The sequence below is a fragment of the Sinocyclocheilus anshuiensis genome, unplaced genomic scaffold (assembly GCF_001515605.1).
Source record: "Sinocyclocheilus anshuiensis isolate Anshui unplaced genomic scaffold, SAMN03320099.WGS_v1.1 scaffold86, whole genome shotgun sequence".
NCBI lineage: Eukaryota > Metazoa > Chordata > Actinopteri > Cypriniformes > Cyprinidae > Sinocyclocheilus > Sinocyclocheilus anshuiensis.
The window spans coordinates 2172648-2198143 of record NW_015547662.1 but is presented as its reverse complement, the minus strand read 5'-3'; the positions used below and the strand labels follow the sequence as shown (position 1 = coordinate 2198143).

At 35.8% G+C, this 25496-nt stretch overlaps 1 protein-coding gene across 3 annotated transcripts in view; it reads left to right on the top strand.

Annotated features, from left to right (window-relative positions):
- The window catches only part of sorbs2a (sorbin and SH3 domain containing 2a), a 57106-nt gene that overhangs the window by 3684 nt on the left and 27926 nt on the right, over nt 1–25496 (top strand). For all 3 annotated transcript variants that reach the window (XM_016504628.1, XM_016504627.1, XM_016504626.1), the window contains exons 2-7: nt 16263–16318; nt 17281–17376; nt 18531–18557; nt 18908–19032; nt 19329–19895; nt 22940–23326. In XM_016504628.1, the coding sequence (XP_016360114.1) occupies nt 16309–16318; nt 17281–17376; nt 18531–18557; nt 18908–19032; nt 19329–19895; nt 22940–23326 (1212 nt within the window). In that variant the 5' untranslated portion in view covers nt 16263–16308. The remainder of the gene's footprint in view (nt 1–16262; nt 16319–17280; nt 17377–18530; nt 18558–18907; nt 19033–19328; nt 19896–22939; nt 23327–25496) is intronic.

The following is a 25496-nucleotide window of genomic DNA, read 5'->3' as shown; positions in this document are numbered from 1 at the left end:
TAATACCGTATACCGTGATAAAAACATTAGCAATTAATCGCAACATGAAAATTTGATACCGGCATATCCCTAATAGTATACACATTATATGTATATTTTTTAATACATACGCTCTAATACATACTGTGCAACAACATTTACAATATCATTTTATAATAATGATAATATATATTACAGTATAATATATAAATGAATATATAAATAATGTGTATATATATATATATATATATAGGTTCTTAAAATATATCTTAATAAATAATAATGTATTAATAATAATTAAACAACAACAATAATACTAATAAATAATAATATTTTTTAAAATATTTAATACTTCATTTAAATAATAGTAATAATTAATATTATGGAATTATATGTATTTCTATATATTATATATAATTTTAAAATATATCTTAATAAATTATAATTTATTAATTTATTACTGTTACTATTAATACTAATAAAAACAATAATTAAAAAAAACTTCATACAATTAACAAAAATTAAAATTATGTAATTATACTCCATTTATTGTTAAATATAATGTAATATTGTAACAATATAATTTTATATAATAATAATAATTCTGCATGTTTTGCTTTTGTTTATTTTTAATATATAAATGTTTTTTTAAAAATATGTAACGCTTGATTATACTAGAATGAACTCACTGTAGTAATCAGATGCAATTTCTTTTTTAAGTGGGGATGTCCCTATAGTCAAATCTGATGAGCTGACTATGGCCCGGGGACAGGATGCTAATGTGCTGAAGCACAGCAGAGACAATGGAATGGAATGGCTTTAATCTCTTGAGAACAAGATCTGTGTGATATTGTGTGTATAGGATGATGTAATGATGGTTAAGTGAGAGGCTAGATGGATTTCTATCCCTCTCTCTCCCTTTATCTGTGGATATCAGTATTACACGTTCATTTAAATACTGTTCTTGTGGGAGATTAACTGGCGGGGAAAGGGCACGCCAGGTAATGCAGTCACACCATTGACCTCACACTGACTGAGAGATGTGAGTGTACAGCAATGATCAGTTACATAATTATGAAATCAATCAAATAATTTAAAGATTTTCAATAGTTTAACCTGATTAACTTGCATATGAATGTGATTCAATTTACTGCTAGTTATCGTTCTGATATGAAGCTTCCAATCACTGCATCATCAGATTTAAGGACAAAAAGAAAAAGAAAAAACATCTCTGAAGAGAAACTCCTGAGACATATGAACCTCTCTCTGAAAATGTATTCCTCATCATTCATATTTAAGGCAGACTTTATGGCTCATTATCAAAATGTATGAACCTATAAAACTGCCTTGAATCAGCGTGTGCTGTAGGAAAATAATCTGAATTCTTTACATAAGGTAAGGACTTCTGAAACTAGACATACACATGCATGTAATGTCACAGTGTCAAAAAGGCGTGAAGTGCTAAAGAAAGCATCCCTGTGAACCCATCGCTGAGTGTTTGTGTGATGAGATCTGCATGCCTGAAGCCAAGGTGCCTGTGTACATTTGTCTGATGTTACTGGGTAGAGATCCCTAGAATAGTGCTGGATAAAGTGCAGATTATTCTCTACGTAGGCCCACAGTATCTGTATGACTGAGAAGAATATTCATTGGACACATGGGAAATGCTCCGATCAGAGCCCTGTGTCCCAATGCATCTCGGACTCTCTTAATAGCTTTCTCTAAGTGAGAGGTTATAAACAGTTATTTCAGTATCACTGAGATACTATTATCATTTTTATTAATATTTTGATTTCTTTTTTATATATAATGATCTTTAAAATAGCATCATATGACCCCTTTAAAGTGAAAGTTTGTTTTATTTCAAATAATAATTTTTTTATGGTTTTAATTTTAGTTAACTATAATAACCATGGTTATGAATGCATTTTACAGTACATGAACCATATAGCTTTACATAGATTTTTGAATAAAATCTAAAAACATTCTCATCTAGCAGATAACTATTTAAAAGAAATGTAATGTAAAAGATTTTATTTTATTTTAAAATAAAATATGCAAGTTTAAACTAAATATAAATAAACATGTCCTTATTGTACATTGCATAAACTATAAGCATCACGACCTTAAATAGACATACATTATTTTACAATAAGTGTAATTTTGCAGTCGCATGTAATTTTGAGGCACTTAGCAACCGAACAGTACTTGTAGATCTATGATGATTTTAAGTGCTACTTAAGCTATGATGCTTTTGGGAGACAGGCCATTAAAAGGTGGTTTGGGGTCACATCACAGCAGTGCACTGCACTAACAATGGTTTTGGTTAATGGGGTTCAGAGCATTCTTTTTTTATTATTTTTCTTGTACAGTCCACTTACCATCTCTAGTAACTAGTGCTGCCATAGGGCAAATGGCAATCCAGTAGCAGTGACTGCTGTATCGACCCACAGATATATGATTATACATGTGTTTACTCAACAGCAATGCTTTTTATAACCTCACTTTCCGTGTCTGGAATGTTTAGCTGGTATTCGCTGTGATAATGGATTGGGTGTTGAGATGGGTCAGCAGAGGTAGTGTCTATCCATTCCCTCTACTGTGAGCTTGTTTAATTGTAGACATTTTGTAGCGTATGACTATTTGTTTGACTTTTAGTGTTTGTAATAGTTTAACCAGGTAATGGTAGATTAATGCATAGCTTGTGAAGTTTATTCTGTGTCATAGTATCATGTTCTCTGGTGAATTGATGATGTAAATGAAATAACATAAATCAGTGGATTAGGATCAGCTTTCATTTACCCATACTTTGTTGTTTTTTTATCAGTGTGATCTTTTCTCATTTGTATTGTTCCTCACTGCAGTTTTATCAGGCTACTGGAACATTTTCTCAGCATTACATCATTGTGCGTAGTATCAGTTTGCAGCTTGTTGCGATAGCACAGTCATCCCTGGCATGTGCAGGACCTGCGATCACGTCCTTTTTCATTAAGCACTGACTGGCCAGCAGGCCGTTGTATATCAGAGGTCACGTCATACATTACTTCAGACTTAAGTTACAAGCCGACCCACTCACAGACATCTGAATCTCTACACCTCACACTGACTGATCATATAATGGACTTTATAACCGCTAAAGCTAAAATGCACAGTTTTTACATTTTATTCAATCTTTTTATTAAATCTTTCTTTGACTTTATTGTTTAGAGTCAGCTATCCTTTGTGTACTGGGCAACACAGTCTCTCTCCTGTCTCCCAGGAGTGCTGCTCTGCTCTGGATGGTAAGACTTGATAATAATAGCCTGAATACAGAAGTAAAAAAAAAATCAAATTAAAAAAGAGAAACAAAGTGTCGCAAAAAAAAAAAAAATGCAGAAAAGTGCCGTGCTGACATTTTCTTTGAGTGACGTTTGAAGTAGAGCGAGAGTGGAATTTATATGACAGTAGGATCATACTTGTTCTGTTTCTCTGTCTCATCCTTTCTTTCTATTCCCCCTATCTCTTGCTTTCTCTCTTATTGTTATGCTGATCACGCATCTTTTGAGTAAAATGGCATTGTCTTTTCATGTGTCTGACTGCATCTCTATTAAAAACGGATAGAAAACTGGAACATTTTGCACAATCAGCAGTGTACAGTGTTTTTTGGGTCTCGATCTGCTTGATATTATTTCTGAATCAAGGAAAGAGATGTTCTCTGTTCCAAAACCAAGTGAAACCCCTGTGGAGTCAGAATAGTGGCACTTCCCACGCTTCAGATTGATTGTTCCAAATGGTACACAGTTTAATTATGCTGCCTCTTAAGATACCTTGTTTCAGACCAATTCTAAAGGAGATTCTAAGACAATCTTAGAATGCATTTCAGTAAGATGAAATGAGTATGAAGTGAGAGGATTACTGATAATAAAACTTTTTATGCAGTACTGAAAAGTATCAATAACAACAGTTCAGAGTAATTACAAATGGACAATCAGCTGCTTCCAGTTATTTAAGCTGTAAAAAAACAATCCGTTATACCACTTAATGCTGCAAACTGGTTTATTACGTTATTTTAATTTATTTTCGTAATCAAAAACACACTGGTTTGTTGCTCAAATACTTGTACCATTTACTGTCAGGGTTGGGTGAAGGGATGAGGCGAGGACTCAATATGCAGAAGTAATGGGCTTTTTATTAATAACAAAATAACAAAAACAAACAAAAACTACCCCGTAGGGGAAAACAGACCGGCAACTAGACTGGCGAGGCTAGGCAAGGCAGGACAAGGCTTTGCAGTGAAAGACACAAGGTGTACAGACAACAACGGACTGGCACAGGACTGCAAACACAAGGAGAATAAAATAGGGAGCAAACAAGGATAGTAACAAGGCAGAGCAGGTGGGGAAACTTAACCAATAATCAGATAACAAGAAGGGCGGGGTCAAGACAGACATGAGAGCACATGGCACACAGAAACAAACAAAACAAAAGCCATGTGCTCACACAAAACACGCAAACATTCTTCGAAACATTTGGGATAATGTAAGTACACAAGTCAGCAAAATATATAACACTGTTCTAGTGGTTTTCGGATATTTTAATTAAAAAATCTTACATATTGTGCCTTTAAGCCAAATAATGGCACTATTGTCTTTTTAGAGCTGCTTTTTCTGCAGAATTTGAAATTGTCTCAAATTTGATGAAGTTTGAATCATTGATTATGTTATTTTCCTGTTTATTACTGTGAACCTACTTTGAAATAATCTGTATTGTTTAAAGTGCTATATAAATAAAGGTGACTTGACTGAACTTTGTTATTCTTCTAGTTATATAATGGCTAATGAAGTGGAAGTCTCGCACATTCACAAGAAATGGTCTACTTCCACCTAAAAAAATAAGGTGGATAGCATCATGTGGTTAGCTTAGCAAAATGATTGAATTTTATTGTCAAGTCTGTAAAGCGTAGAGTGTACCAAAGCTGTCACTTATGAGTTTCCATGACACTATAGAATGCTGTTAGAAGGTAGATGCCTAGCTAAGCAGCGAGGAGCTCACTAGTTTTTGCCTGGCTTGGATATTGAAAAACTTTGTTCATACAGCAACTCAACACAGTTGTCAGTATTGTTTCAGAGTGCTTCAAATACTGTTATATTCACACCTCAAACGCTTCGTTTTCTACAAAGCCCCCCCTTCTGACAAGCGCAGTCTGCTCTGATTGGCCAACTGACCCAGTGCATTGTGATTGACCGAACACCACAAGCATGCGTCGGAAATGTAGCGCCCCTTACCATAATCGCGAGCTTCATCTTTCAAAGCAAATAGAAACGGTCGTCCATAAAATGCGTTGCTGTTCTGTTGTAAGTAATCTTAAAGATTCCTAAATGCATCTACTTTCGGAAGGCCAAATAAAGTGCTTTTGCTTTTGCCTAGAAACACACAGCGTCTCCCTGACATGGCTGCATCAACACTAACTGCGGTTACTGAAACGACGCCTTCTTTCTTTGCGTGAACATTTGGGCTGCGTTACGCAAATATTTCCACATAGTGACATAGATATGTGGGGGCGTGTTAGAACGAGCCGTTTTAGGGGGGCGTGGCAGAGTCTTAACTTTGATAAAGAATATCTCTTTGGTTTTGAGACTTTAGTCTTTGCAACTTCAGGGATCTTATCTATGCACAATCAGCTTGTAACACTCCAAAGAGAAAGGAAAACTTGAAATCGCATCATATGACCCCTTTAAGTTATCAATGAGTGTGACTAACATTCTAACACCAAATGACTAAAATTACCATTTTAAAGTAACATCTGAAATGCATCTTTCTTTCTTTCTTTCTTTCTTTCTTTCTTTCTTTCTTTCTTTCTTTCTTTCTTTCTTTCTTTCTTTCTTTCTTTCTTTCTTTCTTTCTTTCTTTCTTTCTTTCTTTCTTTCTTTCTTTCTTTCTTTCTTTCTTTCTTTCTTTCTTTCTTTCTTTCTTTCTTTCTTTCTTTCTTTCTTTCTTTCTTTCTTTCTTTCTTTCTTTCTTTCTTTCTTTCTTTCTTTCTTTGTGGTTCCAGCCAAACACTTTCCTAGAATAGAACAAAAAAAGTCAGCCTGCAGTTTAAACCAGAGACGTCAAATGAAACCAAAGGACTTTTTGAATAAATCTTTTTAAGAACTGCCCATATGCCCATAATTCTTTCATTTTATGATGTAAACGTTTCTTGTTTGCATGCATTGTGAAGTTGCTCAAATTTTGAAATATTTAGCATTTGCTCCCATAAATTAATGTTTAAATTTTGGAATTCATTCATGACATGTGAGGGTAACTAATTGCTTTGTAAATCAATCTGTTCTTACATCACAATCAATTTAACACAATGTATGTAAGAATGTTTTACAGACTATTTTGAAAGTTCATTGATAGCACAGAACAATAGGATGAAGGCTGTCTGCTGTGTCTCTCAATGTCTAACTGGAACGACAGCTTGACTTCATCACCCCTAAAGTACATAGAAAGTGAGATCTCTGATTGCATTACACACACACACACACACACACACACGTGCATACCTGCATTCAGCATCTAATGCATCTCATTATCTCCCAGTAACAGATGGAATTCTCTGAAGTTTTAATGATTAATCTGATAGGTACAGTAGCAGATCCATGCAGCTCTGATATTGTAGCTCTGATACATATCCATGTAGCTCTGATGTAGCTTGTTATTTGACTTTCTCTGTATTTGTGTGTTAGAGATAGCGACAGCGAGGGGATGTGTATAACGGCTCTTTGTGTGTACTTCCTCATTCCTGTGTTTGTGTGTGATTTGTTTAAGCTCACTAGCTCTCACCACAACAAAGGCCTCAAAAGGAAACTGTGAGTTTGAGTTTCAGTGGTCTGGGAATACTTGAAAACCTGGCCGAACAGGGCATGCAGGCACACACACACACACACACACACACACAGACTGTAATTACACACATACATTTAGTGGCCTGAATGAGGACAAACAATTGAGTTCTATTTTTTTTTATTTGGCCATTATAAATACTGTATTATAAATACTGTCTTCTGGCCAGAATGTTTTCTCATATTAATTAATTATGTGTGTGTGTGTGTGTGTGTGTGTGTGTGTGTGTGTGTGTGTGTGTGTGTGTGTGTGTGTGTGAAGACAAGTATGCTAGTAATTGTCTTGTCTTGTGAATGTTATACATGAAAATATTTTTTTTGTTTCAATTCATCAAAGAATCCTGAAAAAATTCTATCATTGTTTCCAAAATAAATAAAAAACAAACCATTAAGCAGCACAGCTGTTAATAATAATAATGTGTCTTGATCACTATAATAATATCACTTATAATAATATTTCACCAATTTATTTATTTATTAAAAAAATTTGTTGACAAATATATGCAGCCTTGGTGAGCATAAGAGACTTTCATTAAAAAATCTTACCGACCCCAAATGTTTGAACAATAATTAAGTATTATCACATGAACCAAAAGTATGCCCTCCAAACACTTGTAAAAGTGTATTTTTGTAGATGACTGGGCATGCTTTTCAGGTAGGATATTTTATATTTAGACTCATCGTATCAGTGGAATTTGCACTGGAGTGGATGGGTGACATTATTCACAGATTGCAGGTGATTCTGTTCAAGCCCTTTCCCTTTGACTGAAGTTAAGTGTGTGGTGTGGTCTGTGCCGTGCCATCCAGTGACTTTTAGGACATTCCCATCTGAAGTAAGTAAGTAATGCACTCTATTTTGAGCCTTCTAAAGTCATATTATAATAAACACCCTGATGGACAAAGGAAATATAATGAAGAGGGAAGAAAAAAATCATATATATGAATGTGCGTGCCTTTTAGCATATTTAAGACATTAATTGCATGTCTTAAAATGATTGAGTTTTAGCAACAATGCACACATTTGGTGCATGAGTCTGTGTAGTGTTCTGTTTATGTCTGTTTGGTAAATCTGTGTGTGAAAAAAAGAGACATTGTTCATGTTCCTTTAATGAGCCAAACTTTTATTGTCTTTTATGGTGCACACAAACCACAGCAATTACTCCAATCAGCACTGAGCACTAATGAAGCTTACGCTGCAGTGTATGTGTGTGAGGAGCTGCTCTTCATTATTATCCTGCCCTGAAGGAACTCATTCATCTTACATAATACTGCATGCCACAGGCTCTCACAGAATTTCTCATTTCTCTATCCTTGCGGTTTCGTTTGTTTAATCGCCCTTCTGTCTCTCTCCCTGTTTTCATCCTCTTCATATTCTGCTAAAGCATATTAATTCTTTTTCCTTTACCACATAATACAATTTTGCACATTTTTCATTTCACCATATTAGATTTTTCATAGCTCAGGGCTATTACTTATTTATTTGTCTCCTATTTCTCTGTCTGACATGCTTATGTTGTGCCCAAGCACCCTAATTTCACTTTTCTTCAAATCATCACTTTTTTCCCTGGGCATGAATATGTTGTCGGCTCTGTGAGGAGTAACAGGTTATCATGATGAATATGTCATCAGGCCCTACATGCTCTGTAGAGATGCTGCATTACATAATCAAATCACCCAACAGTACAATGGCTGCAAACGTCTTGCTTTTTAATTCGGTGGCTTCAAAAATCCAAGAAGTACATCCAAGATGTAGATGAGTTTTGGAGACAGATTTGGAGAAATTTAGCATCACATCACTTGCTCACCTATGGATCCTCTGCAGTGAATGGGTGCCATCAGAATGAGAGTCCAAACAGCTGATAAAAACATCACAATAATCCACAAGTATTCCACACCACTCCAATCCATCAATAAAGGTTTGGACTCTCATTCTGACGGCACCCATTCACTGCAGAGGAGCCAAATAATTAGACATGTTAGACATTCAGATTTGCGTTTTGTCTAACTTCTTTACAATCATAAAAAATAATGTAAATCACAACTTTGTGTGGTTATTCTATTCCTATTCAGTTTAACAGAGCTACAGGAATAAAGACTAAGTCATTATTTTGGATGTAATTTATCTGAAAACTCTCTTTTGGACTAGCAGTGTTTCATTAGCCTTTATGGCATTGTTTTGTTTTGGAGATCATAAGGGTAAAGCTCCAGGGAAACAGAAGTGCCTGGTTGTAGTTAACTAGAATGTCTGTGGTCAGTAGGGAAACCAAGAGAGCAATCTGGACCCAGCAACAGCAGCTGGTATTTAACCACCCAGAGTCTCTCAAACTCCTTTTTGCAACTCCTGACACAACGTTTTTAAGGTATGAGCCTTTGACAAATATCCCACAAAATTGTACCAAATCAAATATCTTGGCACTGTTTCAGAAGCTTGTTCCGAGACAAAACAAAACGGATTCTTCCTTATTTGGATGGGTCTTGTGTTCGGATGGGACTCGAGACTTGCTGTGTCTGCGTTCAGATTTATGTTGGACATCTGGCTTGAAATTCCAGTAGCCCCTCACTGCAGAACAAATATCCAGGGGGCGGGGTTGGATCCACATCTAGGGGGTGGAGATGGTAGGTTTAGGGATCAGGGGGTGGAGACGGGTAGGTTTAGGTATATGTAAGGTGGGAGGAGTTGGATCTGGATCCAACCTCGCCCCCTGGATCTTGTTTTCTGCAGTGAGGACCATCTCTGAAATTCTGAAGGACAGATACAGTTGCTGCCCTCAGAATTTAACTCAATTTTTATTTAAGTGGTGTGTGTTTGGCTGGTCAACTCCAAAATTTATTTAATGTGAAAATAAATGTAATGTAACTCACATCCAGGAATAGCTGTGTGTTCCTAACTTATCAAAGAGTGAAAACTCTAGAGATAGGTGAGTCTGGTAGTTAAAATGGTTTATCTACTGCTCTTTTCTTGTACAGCTTTAAATAGGGGTATACACACTCACACACACACACACTCATATATATGCACACGCACTCATAATCTGAAGTGGTGAAAGTGTGCTGTAAGTGTGCCCATCATGGTGGCCCTGACGTGTTGTGACCTTTACCCTTAAAAAAAAAAAAGAGTAGTCACCTATTCTCCATCTGTGTCACATATTTTTTAAAGGTCTTCTCTTACGTGTACTGCACTGCAAAAGGTCATTTACTTCAGCAGTATTATTTTTTCAGTTATTTTTTTTTCAGTCTTGTTTTCCAGTAGTAAATAAATAAATTCTATAAACAAGATGCACTTACTTGAGAAGCAAATCTGTGTAAAATAATATGAATATTACTGAATATATGGAATTTAGTTATTTTTAATTCCAAGTTTTTTTTTCTTGTTTTAAACCTAAACCTCATTAATTTTGCTAAATTTATACTTTAGCAAGCTTTAAAATGGTCAAAGAGACTGAAAAAATTAAAATAAAAACACAAATAAATATATATATATATATTTTTTTTTTTTTTTTTTTCTTTTGCAATGAATGCATGTCTTTCTATGTTAAGTTATTTATTGGATTTTATTTTTTTTTGTCTGTGTGTGGTTTCCCATGATTCTTTGAGAATATGAGTAAAACACATGGGCAGACTGTCATATGTTTTATGACGGTTTATTTCTGCATGCAAAATCTCTTTGTGGTTGTGGCTTTCACCAGTGTAGGATTTTCTATCTCTGTCACAGTAGCAGGAATCTGGATCATGTTTCAATCATATCGGTTAAAATAATATGAGGCAGGCAGCGCCAAACTAAATTAAGCTTGACTGATGAATCTCTGCTTTATTTCACAGCGTTATTGCTTTCTGAGTTCCTCATGTAACCATACTGCCCTGTGTCACACAGTTAACCACATGATACAGTAAATATAATCTACTGCATTCTACCATAAACCACATTGTCCTTTAAACAAGAAAATAAATGATAAATCACTCTGCAGTACCGGAGCACTGCCAGCAAGACTGCTTTCCAGAATCATTTTGTCGATTTGCTCTAACGTTATTGTTTGATGATGGCTCAATTTCAGTCACAATGAAATAAATCTGGTGAAGTCAACAGTAGGTCAGTATTCTCTGTACAAGACAATATTATGAGCACATTGTTCATATCCTGCCTCTAAACCTTTATTAAACAATAAACACTGTCACTGGCATTCACTGTTTGATCACCTGTAGCTTCTCTCATAATTCTTTGGAGGATAAATTAAAGATTGCACAACTACACCAATGCCTTTAACAACTGAAGTTCCAAAGTTTGTGGTCAGTACGATTTTTATTTTATTTTTTATGTTTTCTATGCTTTTTTAAAAGTTTTCAGTTTTATTATATTTTGAAATGTATTAAAATCATTCTCAGTGTCAAATCATTCTAATATGCTGATTTGGTTCTTAAGAAACATTTCTTATTATTTTTAATGTTGAAAATGGTTGCTTAATATTTCCGTGGATTTCAGGACTATTTGATGAATAGAAAGTTCAAAACAACAGCATTTATTTGAATTCGAAATCTTGTGTAACATTATAAATGTCTTTACTGGCACTTTTGATCTATTTAATTCACCCTTGCTGAATAAAATATTTAATTTCTTTCAAATAATAATAAAAAAACAATCTTACTGACCTCAAGCTCATCCCATTCCTGCTTCCTTTAGCATTTAGCATTATGTTATTAGCATTTAGCATTGTGTTCATTTAAAAAAAAAAAAAACACTGCTTTTGCGTAAACTCTGGTTTAGTTCAAAACATTAGCCTAGTTTACTTGCTGTGCACTGTGCCAGACGCTTCACTGCACTAATAGGAAGTGGAATGTGGTTTGTGGCGTTACGAGTGAAGCCACTAATGAATCAGCGTCTCTGACAGAGGGAGGCAGAGAGTCTGTGGTTTGGGCAGGGACAGAGTAAGCAGGAGCGTAAAGGATTTACGCAAAACTTTTAGACGCACTCACATTTTCGTTTGGGCATCCGATAGAATAATGACAACTTTCATATAACTTTAGAAACCCACACGGCCTCCACATTCTCTCTAATGGCACAAACACACTTATAGCTTCCTCCTCTCACTCCCACTAGCTTTAGACAGAATAGCTAATCAGGCTGAACATCAACATTCATTTTGTTGTTCCAGCTCAAGCTTGATGTTGTCCTCCCGTTTTGTAGATTATATCATCAAGTTATGTAGAGTTGGTTTATTTAGCTGACTTGGATTCTCTGGCTTCTTTGAATCTGTCATGGTGGTTTAAAATATTCCAAATCAAATTCTTTGGCGGACGATGGTGGCCTATACAGAGTGATTTTATTTATGCTTACAAGACAAACAATCATTCACTCGTACACACAGCAGATTCGTAATATATCACTGTTCTACATTTAACTCAGCGACTGTTATATATGGGATAAAAAATGACCTTATTACACAGACATGTTCTCTGCCACTATATAAAGATGATTAAGTGTCACTACTTATTACGAGCCATTCTTTACTGTAGCCTACCTCCCAGGAAAATATCATTTTTAGTACATAACAGTCCTGAAGCTGTTTCTATTAAGAATTACAAGGTTTTAATAGGTGCTTAGAAATACTTAGAAATACTCTTAAATAACAGCTAAAGGCTTAATGGAATAATACACTCAAAATGAATGTGAAACAAAATTGAATTATATTTCAGCTGTTTTGGTCCATATGCCAGGATACAAAACAATATTGGTTTCCATTGACTTAAATTCAAATTCAATCTCTTTAATGGAGAGGTTGATGGGTGTGTGTAGGTGTAAAAATAGCAAATAAATCTGAAGTGCTGTCAGATGTGAAATATGTTCTGGCATGTGGTGCATATTGATGTTCTCATGGTTGTCGGAACCCCTCTGAATCAGCTGTCAGATCAGTTTCCCGCATACACACTTTATTCAAGAGCACAGGCTGTTTTTGAGAACCATGCAAGAATTTTATGATGGATTTCATGATGTGAGATTGCGTTTCCTCCCTCGTCTAATATAGCTACTGCTTCCCATACTTTACTCCTTCACAAAATGAGAAGAGAATGTCTCTAATGTGATCATACAAGAGGGTCTTGACAACACTGATTTATATAACACTTCAGAATTGGACTACACATAAACACAGTAGTGTTCAACACGCTACACTACTGTTTTAAATACTTTGAACTTGATCAAAACTGACAGTAAAGACATTTCTAATGTTACAAAAGTTTTATGTTTCAAATAAATGCCGTTCTTCTGAACTTTATATTCATCAAAGAATAAAAGTTTCACAGTTTCCACATGAATATTAGGCAGCACAGCAGTTTTCAACACTGATAATAATAAGAAATGTTTCTTAAGCAGTAAATCAGTATATTAGAATGATTTCTGAAGGATCATGTGACACTGAAGACTGTAATTATGCTGAAAATTGAGTTTTGCATCACAGGAATAAATTACATTTTAAAATATATTAAAATAGAAAACAAATATTTTAAATTGTTGTAATATTTCACAATGTATTTTTGTTCAAATAAATGCAGCCATGGTGAGCATGAGAGACTCTCAAAACATTTAAAAATCTTACCGACCCCAAACTCTTGAACAATAGTGTGTGTTTCCTCATACAGCTGTTGTGATGCCTCTGGTCTGCCCATTGAATCTCTATCCATGTACTGTCCTGTCACTGTATGCTGATCTATAGTGCCGACATTCCACAGGCAGTGTGAGTGTGTGTGGAAGAGACAATTTAAGAGACCAAAAATGAGTGTGTTACCACTACCCCATGGTTAAAAAATGTCTCAATTAACAATTTGAAGTGTGAAAGCCCATATATGTGACCCTGGACCACAAAACCAGTCTTAAGTCACTTGGGTATATTTGTAGCAATAGCCAAAAAAAACGTTGTATGGGTCAAAATTATCGATTTTTCTTTTATGCCAAAAATCATTAGGATATTAAGTAAAGATCATGTTCCATGAAGATATTTTATACATTTCCTACCGTAAATATATCAAAACTTAATTTTTGATTAGTAATATGCATTGCTAAGAACTTCATTTGGACAACTTTAAAGGCGATTTTCTCAGTATTTTGTCCTATCCTAACAAACCATACATCAATGGAAAGCTTATTTATTCAGCTTTCAGATGATGTATATATCTCAATTTAAAAAAATTGACCCTTATGACTGGTTTTGTGGTCCAGGGTCACATATGTGCAAGGAAATGGCTAAGAACAACATTATTAGTGTGTAAGTCATGTCATGAAAACGGCAAGCAAATACTCAAAGCTACTGACAAAATCTGTATTGAGCTGACTCTGGCTATTTATGCCACAAATCTGTCTGAACACAAATATGTTCCAGCTGAGCCCTGTCAAACAACGGAGAATTACAGTATTCATGGGGAAGTGTATAGCCGTGGCAGCTAGTCCATTACATAACGGAAATGCCAGCTTAATTGCCTGTTAACACAAGCTGCAGATGGCATTGAATGTTTGTCACACTCAAGTGCACCCAGAGGGCTTTGCACTAATATTGCCAGTAACTAATCAGGTGCTCAAAGCTGCAGCTGTGGATCAGGATACTGGAAAACATTTTGAGGTTGGATGGACAGGACTTGATTTTACCCATTGGGAATTGGATTGGAAAAAGGTTGGAAATACATATACCACAATGAAGCCAGATGGATGATGAGTTGAAAAATAAGGAAAATTCATGTTATTTGTTAGAGGGTCAGGAAAAATAATCTAGTTTGATTTGAATTAAGATTATGTTTCTTGCCCCATTGGCAGATCTTTTTTTCTTAAGCAAAAACTAGCACATTTTTTTAAAATTAAAAAAAAAAAAAACAAGACTTAATATTTTAGGTCATTTTGCTTCTCACGTAAATGCATCTTGATTCAAGAATGTTTAGATATTTAACAAGACAAAAATACTAAGTAAGAAAATAATTTTTTTGCGGTGTTGATTCATGAGTCCATTTCAATTCCTTCTCTGAGGTTTCATATGAGTTTTCTGAAATAGGCAACACGGTCTCAAGAGATATTGTATCTGTTTTACAGGTCGTACAAATTATTAAGAATTTCGTACCAATTCACCAAAATGTAAAATATTGTATTGAAAATAAGATAGCTTGGTAGTAAATTACTAGACTGGTTCTGGATAGTGCAGATGATCCTTAAATAGTCTGTGTTTTGCTTCCTTTTCTTGATGACCCAGAGACTTTTATTAGTGCTTTTAGTGTCTTTATTTTGGCCTCAACAACTTGGGCCTTCAAGTTTTTGAAGGCAACAACTATAAACCTTCATGGCATTAGCTGGGTCACGCAGCAAGTTATGAAAATCCTTCTAGAGTGTTCTTCGACTTCCTGCATTAGTTCAAGATGGGAGACAATTGAAAAGTACATAGCCATTTAGTAAATGTATTAAGTGCTTTAGGCAATCTATAACCTGACGTCTTGCGCTACAGTGTGTCTTGTCGGCTACATCTAACCAATACTTCATAATAGTTTTCATTTAATATTACAAGTTTAAAACTTAATTGATTTTACTATGGAATCCTGGGTCACATTAGGACCACAATGGGGCCATTGCTTAAGTTACTGAGACTCAAATAGTGTTGACAGCGTTTTCACTCCCTGGGTGTAACACGTTTCTCTTGACAAGTTATAAATCTGTCAGTGGCAGTGGGATATCTGACAACTGCATCTTATTTTTATGTCTGTCTTTAATCCATTATGTCTGCTCCCTGTTAGCCTCAGTGAACATGAGAGACACTTTATCAGTTATTGTAAGAAGTGTGTTTGGAAATCCTCAACTGTTGCTATTTTGAAGTGGAGCAACATTATCATAACATTATCTTGCCATAATTTAAATCTGTTATCTTGTTAAAATGTCTATTGGGTAACATTATTTAGTATTCATGTGAGACAGATACAAATGCTATGATTAGATCCCACCACACACATTCCTTCCACACCTCATGCTTCATGTTTGCAATACTGATAGTGACTAGAGAGAGGGAAAATGTGTGTAATGCACAGTAAAATTAACACATAGCAGGCACATTGAGTGTATTCTTGGTGTCCAGACTGTCTGGTGTCAGTCAGAGTATTACTACAAACACACACACACACACAGACGCCACAGTTTTAGCTGTTGTCTGTCATGGATCCATATTAAGGTCTATGTCGCCATTTGATACACAATAAACATGTTTAAAACAGAATATCCTCTATATCTGTCACTCTGAATAAATATAACCTGTGCTAGTCATAGAACTGCTAGACAAAAATACACGGTTGCTAAACAGTTTAGGCACTTTAGCAGGTGGTATTGGACATTAAACAACTATTTATGCATGTGTAGATGAATCAATTTTGAGATTATTTAGAATAGTTTGATGTGTTTTACAGGTGAAAGTGTCCTTCTTCAGAACACAGTTCAGTGGAGATCTTCATTATGAACACAGGTAAGTCTATTATTAAAATACCTGTGTAAGTTGTTAGCTACAAATGCAACAAACCAGTTATTGTGCATTTTTAAGAAACTTTTGTGTAAAAATGTTGTAACATTGTAACATCTTGTGTTAGAAAGAGGTGCAGTACGTGCTTCTTGATTGAACCAAACCAAATGCATTGCATTGTGGGATATGCTATAATATTCCACACAGTAAGCTCTGTTTTGCTCATTACTGCTCATTTAGGAAAATAAAGTAATATTATTGGTCCGAAATCAGGCTCCATATTACTTTAGGCATAATACATATAAAATGTGTTCACATCATGCCTGGTTTGGAAACAGTGTCATTATAATCTGTCATCTTTCCCAGAATGCTTTGCAAATCAGTTACTGCACAAGTTGTATGCTGTTCTCTAAAGGAAGACTAACTTTTAATTGCTACAACACAATACTGTTCAAAAGTTTATAGGGTCAGTAAGATTTTTGTTTTACGTTTTTTTTCTAAAGAAGTCTCTAATGCTCAAGTAACATATTTTTTTTATTATTATTATCACAAGTGAAAATGGTTGTGTAGCTTAATATTTTTGTGGAAACGGTGATGCATTTATTGTAACATTATACTGTACATGCCTTTACTGTCACTTTTGATCTATTTAATGCATCCTAGATAAAATCTAGTAATCTAACTGACCCCAAACTTTTGAACTGTAATGTTCATCATTGAATTTTATTATTATTATTTATTTTTTTATTTTTTATTTTTTTGCATAATCTTTTGCTGCAATAATGTTGCATTGACAATGCATGTGCTTTGCTTTCTGTTTGTTTTGCATGTGGGCTTCTGTGTGTGCGTGTGCAAACAAACATACTCCAGATAGCGGAGGACGTGCTCATAAAAGAGCGTGTGCTTTGCTTTCTGTTTGTTTTGCATGTGGGCTTCTGTGTGTGTGTGTGCAAACAAACATACTCCAGATAGCGGAGGACGTGCTCATAAAAGAGCGTCCCTGTCGCTCACTCTCTGGCCTGTGAAGAGGGTCCAGATCTCACCCAACCTGTACGCAGCTGCAGGTATCAGTGATGGAGCAGGGCTGTCTAATAGACACAGAGTTTTAGAATGTCTTATCTCATTTAGCTTACCGTTGTTTCATCTGCCTTCATTATTTAAATGGGTTTTCTCCCCGTGTTCTGTTTATATGTGCTTGTTTTACGTTTTTATGTTCACAACATCTGTTTTGTTCCATGTCTTGCTGCATTTGTCTACGTTATCCTTTTTTTCTGTCATTATTTACTCTCTCTCAGTGTTGTTTTGTGTGTTTGAATTATTACTTTGAGGCCAGTTCCATGTTGCCTCTATAATATTTGTAGTATTTTAGTATATAGTATTTTAGTTTATAGGTTGAGATATGACAGCACGTCTTTAAATTTTGAAAAGATGCACTGTTGTACTCTTTTAATGTGGAAATGTTTAAGGCACAGACTGATTTGAAGAAATAAAATGGATGCCAATTTAAACAGCAACATGGAGACCATGCCCTTCACTTTCAGTTGTAATGGCCCTTACAGTGCTGAAACGTCTGTCATCCTGACAGCATGTGTTCATGTATAGTTTGCAAAATACAGGACCAGAATTAATTCTTGTAATATACATTTATTTATGTTTTTGTTCAAAATGTAAGTTTTCGTTCTTCCACTCTTCAGGTTAACATATGTTGTAGTTTTAATCATCATTATGAGTGAGAGGAGTAGATGGTGTTTCAAACTTTGTGTTGTCTTACTAGCTGTCTCTCTCAGTTGTGTTCAACAGCAGCTTCTGCTCTTTAATCATCTGTTCTCTGTAATTCTGCATCTCTCTTTTCATTCCCATATTGTGGCCGTCATGCACATCATTTTGGAGGGGGCACCAATAACAGGACTGACTCACATGCTGTAATGAGCAAGATAAGATATAACCAAAGGGGGAAAAATATATATTTTTAGCAAAAAGTCAAGATATAGAAATGACATAGGAGCATTAAAAACTGAGCCATGTTCTCCCTTCATTTAAATGGCTATGAGCCTTCTGCATGTCTTGTATCTTTTGTGTCATATTTGTCTTGGTTTTCTGTGGCCATTAGTGTTATGATATTAACAGAATTTTTGCAGTTCCGCATCCAAATTGTTAGCTCACTTATGTAATTGTTACAATATTGTGTTTATATTAATACAGCTTTATTTTTCCACAGGTAGTGATTCCCAGTCATCAGATTCAGGCAAGTGTTTGTTGGATGTGCATGTGATTCTGTTTTCATCAGTGTGTTTATATAAATATTCGTGTGTACTGTACAGTGACTACATGAAGTATTTGGACACTTAAGACAATATTTACTACAAGAATAAGTGTTTTGGTATTATTATTTTTTTATTTTCAAGTTTTTTTCCAAGGTTACATTTTTTTAATCTAATAATTCTATTTTATTTTATTTTGTATGAGCATTATTTCACTTAGGTTTAGTTTTAGTTAACAATAACTATAATAATTTGTTTGTTTGTGTGTGTGTGTGTGTGTGTGTGTGTGTGTGTGTGTGTGTGTGTGTGTTTGTATTTATTTATCTGTGTGTAGATGCCTGGCGTTCACGTAGTGTGTCTGAAGGGTTAAGGAATGGAGATGCCAGTAGCTCGTCCTTGATTTCTAAAGGCTTCCGCAGCGTTAGACCGAACCTACAGGATAAGAAATCTCCCACACCGGTACATATTTATTCCTAATACATTTTTACATTAATTTTGTACCCCCTTCATTTTTTTTCCACAACAAACGATCCTCTTCTTTCATGTTATGCATTGCTTCAAAATTATATAGCTTCAAAAATTATTTGGGATTAATATTCATCATGTTCTTTTTCCAATATGATAACTTCTTTCTAGAGGATTCATATCAAGTGTGATTTTCTTGACCCCTAAAGCAGTCAAATTGAAATTTCTCTGAGAAAATGTACTTTATTTGAACTGACTTTATATATTTGAATTGACCTTTTCTCTGACAGGTCCCCTTGCCGCCCCCTCGGAGAGAGAGCTATCACATGACCCCTAACCCCCCATATTACAGTTCCCTTGCAATGCTGTCAGACACCTCCCTCTCTCCCCCACAGAGTCATGATATAATTTCCACAGGCTCTTACACCTCCTCGTACTCATACTCTAAGACCACACGAACCTCCACTAGCACCCCTGGAGCCCCCCTGGAGGAGCCCCCCTTGTCCCAACAAGCTAATGCTAACAGTTTTATCACTCGGGTTCTGGGAAACAAATTGTCATCTTCAAAATTTACCACTGACCATCTAAATGCAGCACCTAACAAGACAAACATGATTAAAACTGACCCTAAGTCTAAAACTAAGCCAAAAAGTACAACTGCTCCCCCAGCTCAAGACCCCACTGCAACTTCTGAAACACACGAAGCTTCTCTCTCTATCCAGTTAGTTCCCCGCAGTCCAGAACCCCAAGCAGAGACCCAGTCAGGGTCTGAAATTGAATCCAAGAAAAACACAGTGGCCCTCGCTGACCCTACGCGAGCCCCTGTTGTACCACCAAGACCAGCGAGAAGTTTGGTGGTATTACTGTCATTTATTTACAGTGATAATGTACACTTATACTACTGGTCAAAGGTTTGGAATAATTATGATGTTTTAATGTTTTTGAAAGAAGTATGCTCGTATACTCACCAAGGCTGCATTTATTTGAATAACAAATACAGTAGAAACAGTAATATTGTGAAATATTATTACAATTTAAAAGAGCTGTTTTCTATTTGAATATATTTTAAAATAGAGTTTGTTTCTGAGAAGGCAAAGCTGAATTTTCAACAGCCATTTCTCCAGTCTGCAATGTCACATGATCCTTCAGAAATCACTTTAATATGCTGATTTGCTACTATCAGATATTATAACTTAGGCGCTTAGGCACCTATTGTATCTGTTAGTTTTCTTCGTCTTCTTTTTCTTTTTCTTCCGCTCTGGGTGTCTATAACCGCTTGTGGGAAAGTTATGAAATTTGGCACACAGATAGAGGCTCAATATTAACCATAGAAAATTTGGAGTCTCTATCTCAAACTCTCTAGCGCCACCAATAGGCCAAATTTGCACTCATATTTATGCTAATAACTTTTGAACTGTAAGGTCTAGAAGCAAATTTTTTTCCCTCTGATTCTTTGGCTCATGCCGAGTCGAATACATACCAAAATGTAAATTTCTACGGGTCAAGTTTTTTTTTCGCAATTTAGAATTTTCCGAAAAATTTAGTTTGTCCAATTTTCACCAAAATTCTCTCAGATCATCTTCAGAGCATTCTGGTAAAAAGTTATCAAAAGCTTTTTTATATACCAAACCGTTTTCGTAAAGAGCGTTAACGAATTAGACAAAATGTGTGCAAAAATAGACGTAAGGCTATATCTACACAATGCTATGTTATAACAAGCATGACCTGAGGGCACATGAGTAGTTTCAGCACAGCGGCACCTACGGGTCAAAGATATAAAAAATTGACATTTCTGCTTATAACTTGACCAGTTCAGTCAAAAATCATAAGATTGGTCTCGTTAGATTTGAACGGCGTACCAAATCGAACTATACCTACTTTTCCTATGCCGGCCTTTTGGGGCTTCGGCCATATTGAATTTTATAGTAAAATTATGTATCAACAAATGTCTTTGGATGCTTCTCAAATGGAAGGCTGCATCCTACCGAGGCTGCATCCTTCCTAGCTCAGTCCTTCAGAGTCTTGTAGGCTAGAGTCCTCCTCGGCATTAAACACTAGAATGAGACAGTCTAGTAAGTGAGCGTGGCTACGTCACACCCGCCCTCACCGTCACGGCACAAAAACGCTAATAAAACTTTGTTTTGGAAAAATACTTTGTATTACAAATTTTTATATTATTTTGCTTTCTATTAATGCAATACAACGAATCACAGTCGTCTAGTCTTCCCGCGGCTTAAGTTATTGGCAGTTTAGCGTTTAGTAAGTAATTTACACCAAAACAAAAGATAACATCTATCCTTTCATGTCCGAAAACATTATTTTTGTCTTACATTTCATAATAAATTCAGACAAACTCAGTACTGACTTGTTTTTCGTCAGTTTATTTTCGTGAAATGGAATAAGTACAAAGGATTGTGGGTGATTGAAGGTCGCGTAGGATACATCCCATGCATCCTTCAAATTCAGCTGAATGAAGGACGCGAAACAAAGGCTGCCTTCCAAGGATCCTTCTGATTGAGATGGCCTTCTGCGACGTTTGATGACATGGCAGCCGAGATATGCAGCCTTCATAGGATGCAGCCTTCTGTTTGAGAAACATCCTTTAACAGGGGTCTCTATCCCTGCTCCTCGAGAGCTACAATACTGCAGAGTTCAGCTTCAACCCTAATCAAACACACCTGAACCAGCTAATCAAGGTGTTCAGGGCTACTTAATTACAGATAGGTGTGTTGAAGCAGGGTCGGAGAACCCTGGGGCAAGTTTAAGCTCAAACCGGTGCGCAACGTTTTGCTACGGTTTCCGGTTTCAACGACATGTTTCCTGGAAACGGTGTGCAACGATGTGCAACGGGGATTTGAGATACGTTTTCTCTTGTTTGGTGGGTGTGTCAAGGAACCACAGTTTCCACAAATCCCTTCACTCGATTGGGATGTTCTCTTTTATTCTGGAGGGCAAGGGCAGTGACTGTAACAGCGAGCATATTTTGCAGTATTAAACACGTATTTATACCGATTTCATCAGGCTCCGAAAATTCTTTAAAAAGAACACAAAGAATGGCCTTCTCAGCTGCCATAGTTGCAACTCTTGTGTCAACACAACAGGGTGTTCAACGCACCACCGTTTCCGTTTAAAAAACGTTTTGCACCGTTTTGTCAGGGCTGAACGCAGCCCTGGTCTTTACTGAGTAATTAAAGACAGCTCCTTAGCTCTTTATTTTACCTCTGTTGTGCTTGGCCACTTAATTGCTGCTTGCAGCTATATTTATCAATTATTATTGGTACCCAATTATTAATAATGGTTCTTGCTATTATCAATGTTTAAAACATTGAAGTTTTTTTTTTTTACTTTTATTACTTACCCCAAACTTTGGAATAATATATATCATGGTTTACACAAAAAATATTAAGCAGCACTCACTGTTATCAATACTGATAATAATAAGAAATGTTTCTTGAGCACCAAATCAGCATATTATATTATGTTAATGGCTTCTGAAAATTAAAATATGAAACAGTTCTTTTCCATTTAATTCAGTTTTTTAAACTGTTTTTCTCATCAAATAAATGCAGCCTTGGTGAAATCTTATTTATTCCAAACTTTTGGAAATTTTTGTAGCTCTCTTTCTTAAACTGAGTGTAACCCATTTAGCACTCATTCACCCTCATCTGATGGAATAGAGTGAATGTACACAGACGGCTTGATGAAAGAGCGTGTGTGTTTACTGCTAATTACTATTTTCTTTCATTTTTCCAGCCAAGTACCTTTTATTCCTTCCCACAGATTCACCTGTTCTTCTTCACTCAACATGGTTCAATCTGCCTGTGCTCACCGGCTTTGTTTTGCGTTCACTTTAATAACTTGTCTTCCTTCCCTTTTATTCCCTCCCACCCGCCTCCATCAGTGTGAGTTTTCCCCTGTAAGAGGGAGCATCGGGCCGCTCTCTTCTGGACCGCCTTCCCCAGACCCATCAGCTCGCCGGTCACCGTATAGCCGGGCCAGTCAGGATTCCCCTGACTTCCTTTCAGGGCTATTGCCCAAAGCCCTCTCACCGACACCCTACGCCCCTCTGGAACGTTCCAGGCTAATGTCGGCCTCACCTGCTCCGTCACCAGTAACTGTGTCGGCGCTGAGTCATTATTCATCATCCACGGCTGGGCTGGAGGAGCTGCGGATCTGTGGCATGGACTCCTCCCCTGCGGCCACGCCCACCCCATCCCCCACACTCAGCCACGCCTCCAATACCCCTGACGAGCTTCCTACCGCCCTGTCAGCTGCCACGGGCACTAACGTAACTATCACGCTCGACTGGCGCACCTCACCTCAGTCTGGTGTCACGTTTGTTTGACTCTACTCTTGTTTGTATGTCCTCACTAGTTTTTCAGCGCTGTTGAATGTCTAACTTTGAGTCACATGCTTTAATGCGTCAGCTTATAGCAGGTGGCTGCTTTGTCTTTTGTGTTTTATGCTTGATTTTCACTCTGTTCTATGCAGCTTTTCATTGTGTGCTATGTATGTTGTTTCCCGTTTAAAGTCAACATGCACACATAATGTGAAGTGAAATAATGTAGAACTGTAGAATGTGACCTGATTTTATCCATCTGGAATTAAAAGGGTCAGAGTCCATGCCATAATGGAGCCAGACCTAAATGAAAGTTGAGGAAGAAGATGAAAAATATTAGATAAAGTAGATCTCAAACTACTATATACAAATGGCATATAATGGTAAAAAATCTATTGTAATTTGCTATTACTGCTGTAATGTTTATTAATATATAAATGTTCACTACTGTTCTAAAGTTATGAGTCAGTAAGATCTTTGGTGTTTTAAAAAGAAGATCCTTACAAGCAAGGCTGCATTTATTAGATCAAAAATAGTAATTTTAATAATGTAATTTATTTCTGTGATTACAAGTCTTCAGTGTCACATGATCCTTCAGAAATCATTGTAATATGCTGATTTGTTTCTTATAAATATCAACGTTGAAAACAGTTATGCTGCTTAATATTATTTTGTTTTGATCAATAGAAAGTTAAAAAAACAGAGATTTAAAAAAAGATTTCTATTTATAATAGAAATATTTTTTAGCAATATAAATATCTCTACTGTAACTTTTTGATCATATATATATATATATATATATATACAGGGACGGATTATGACTCAGCGGTGCCCTGGGCAAGGACCGATTAAAGGCCCCCCTCGGGTTGAAATTTAATTCCTTTTTTATTCTAAATTTTCCCAAACTTGTTAACTATATCATAAAATATCACAATTCTCAAATATAAGTAAATACATTTTGCACCTTTATAGATCGTGTTTATCTATAATGGGCTATGGGAAAAGTAACCTAATATTAGTGTAATCTATTAACTAGCCTATGCATAAAATCCGTCTTTTAACTTGTACTAGATATGGGTGTCATATCATAGAATATTTTTAATACGACTGACTTTGTATTTAACGTAAATTTAATAAAAACATTGTAAGTTACTAATTATAACACTTTCATTGTACATAAAGAGAGCAAAGAATATTTGCATTATCAAAGAATATTAACTTCAGTCTAGACAGAGTTCAAGCACTCTCAACAACTCCCATTATAATCACTGAAGCTGTTTATACTGTGAAATGAATATCTTACTTACATCGTACACACATCTGCACTTTGTTTATGATGAGAGAATTCGCCAGAGAAAAATCACCGAAGCTGTTTACACTGTGAAATGAATATTTTACGTACATTCGTACTCACATCTGCACTTTGTTGTTTCTGATGAGAGCAAAACACCGTGTTTCAGTGTTGACTCATCTGAAAGTCTCTGATTGGCCATTGCATTCATAAGCTCAACAGAATCCTGTGTGATTGGTTATAATGCGCAGCACTGTAAAAACGCGTCTGGCTCAGCGCCAGCCAAAGCACGAACACAGATTTGAATTTGGCAGCTGATGCTTTGCCGCACTGAACGTTCTAATCGTATCAAATATTTAAAAAAATATTATTCAGCCATTTTTGGTCTTTTGGAAGCTGCTTTCAAAATCCACTTTGCTTAAAATCCTGAGGGGCCACGGTTGAAATCGCATTCCTGGAGGAGCAGTATTTCGACTGGGCCCCCCTCTGGTCTAGTGCCCTGGGCATGTGCCCGGTAGATCAAAAATAGTAATTTTAATAATGTAATTTATTTCTGTGATTACAAGTCTTCAGTGTCACATGATCCTTCAGAAATCATTGTAATATGCTGATTTGTTTCTTATAAATATCAACGTTGAAAACAGTTATGCTGCTTAATATTATTTTGTTTTGATCAATAGAAAGTTAAAAAAACAGAGATTTAAAAAAAGATTTCTATTTATAATAGAAATATTTTTTAGCAATATAAATATCTCTACTGTAACTTTTTGATCAAATTATGCATCCTTGCTAAATAAAAGTATTAATTTATTTTTTTCTACAAACACA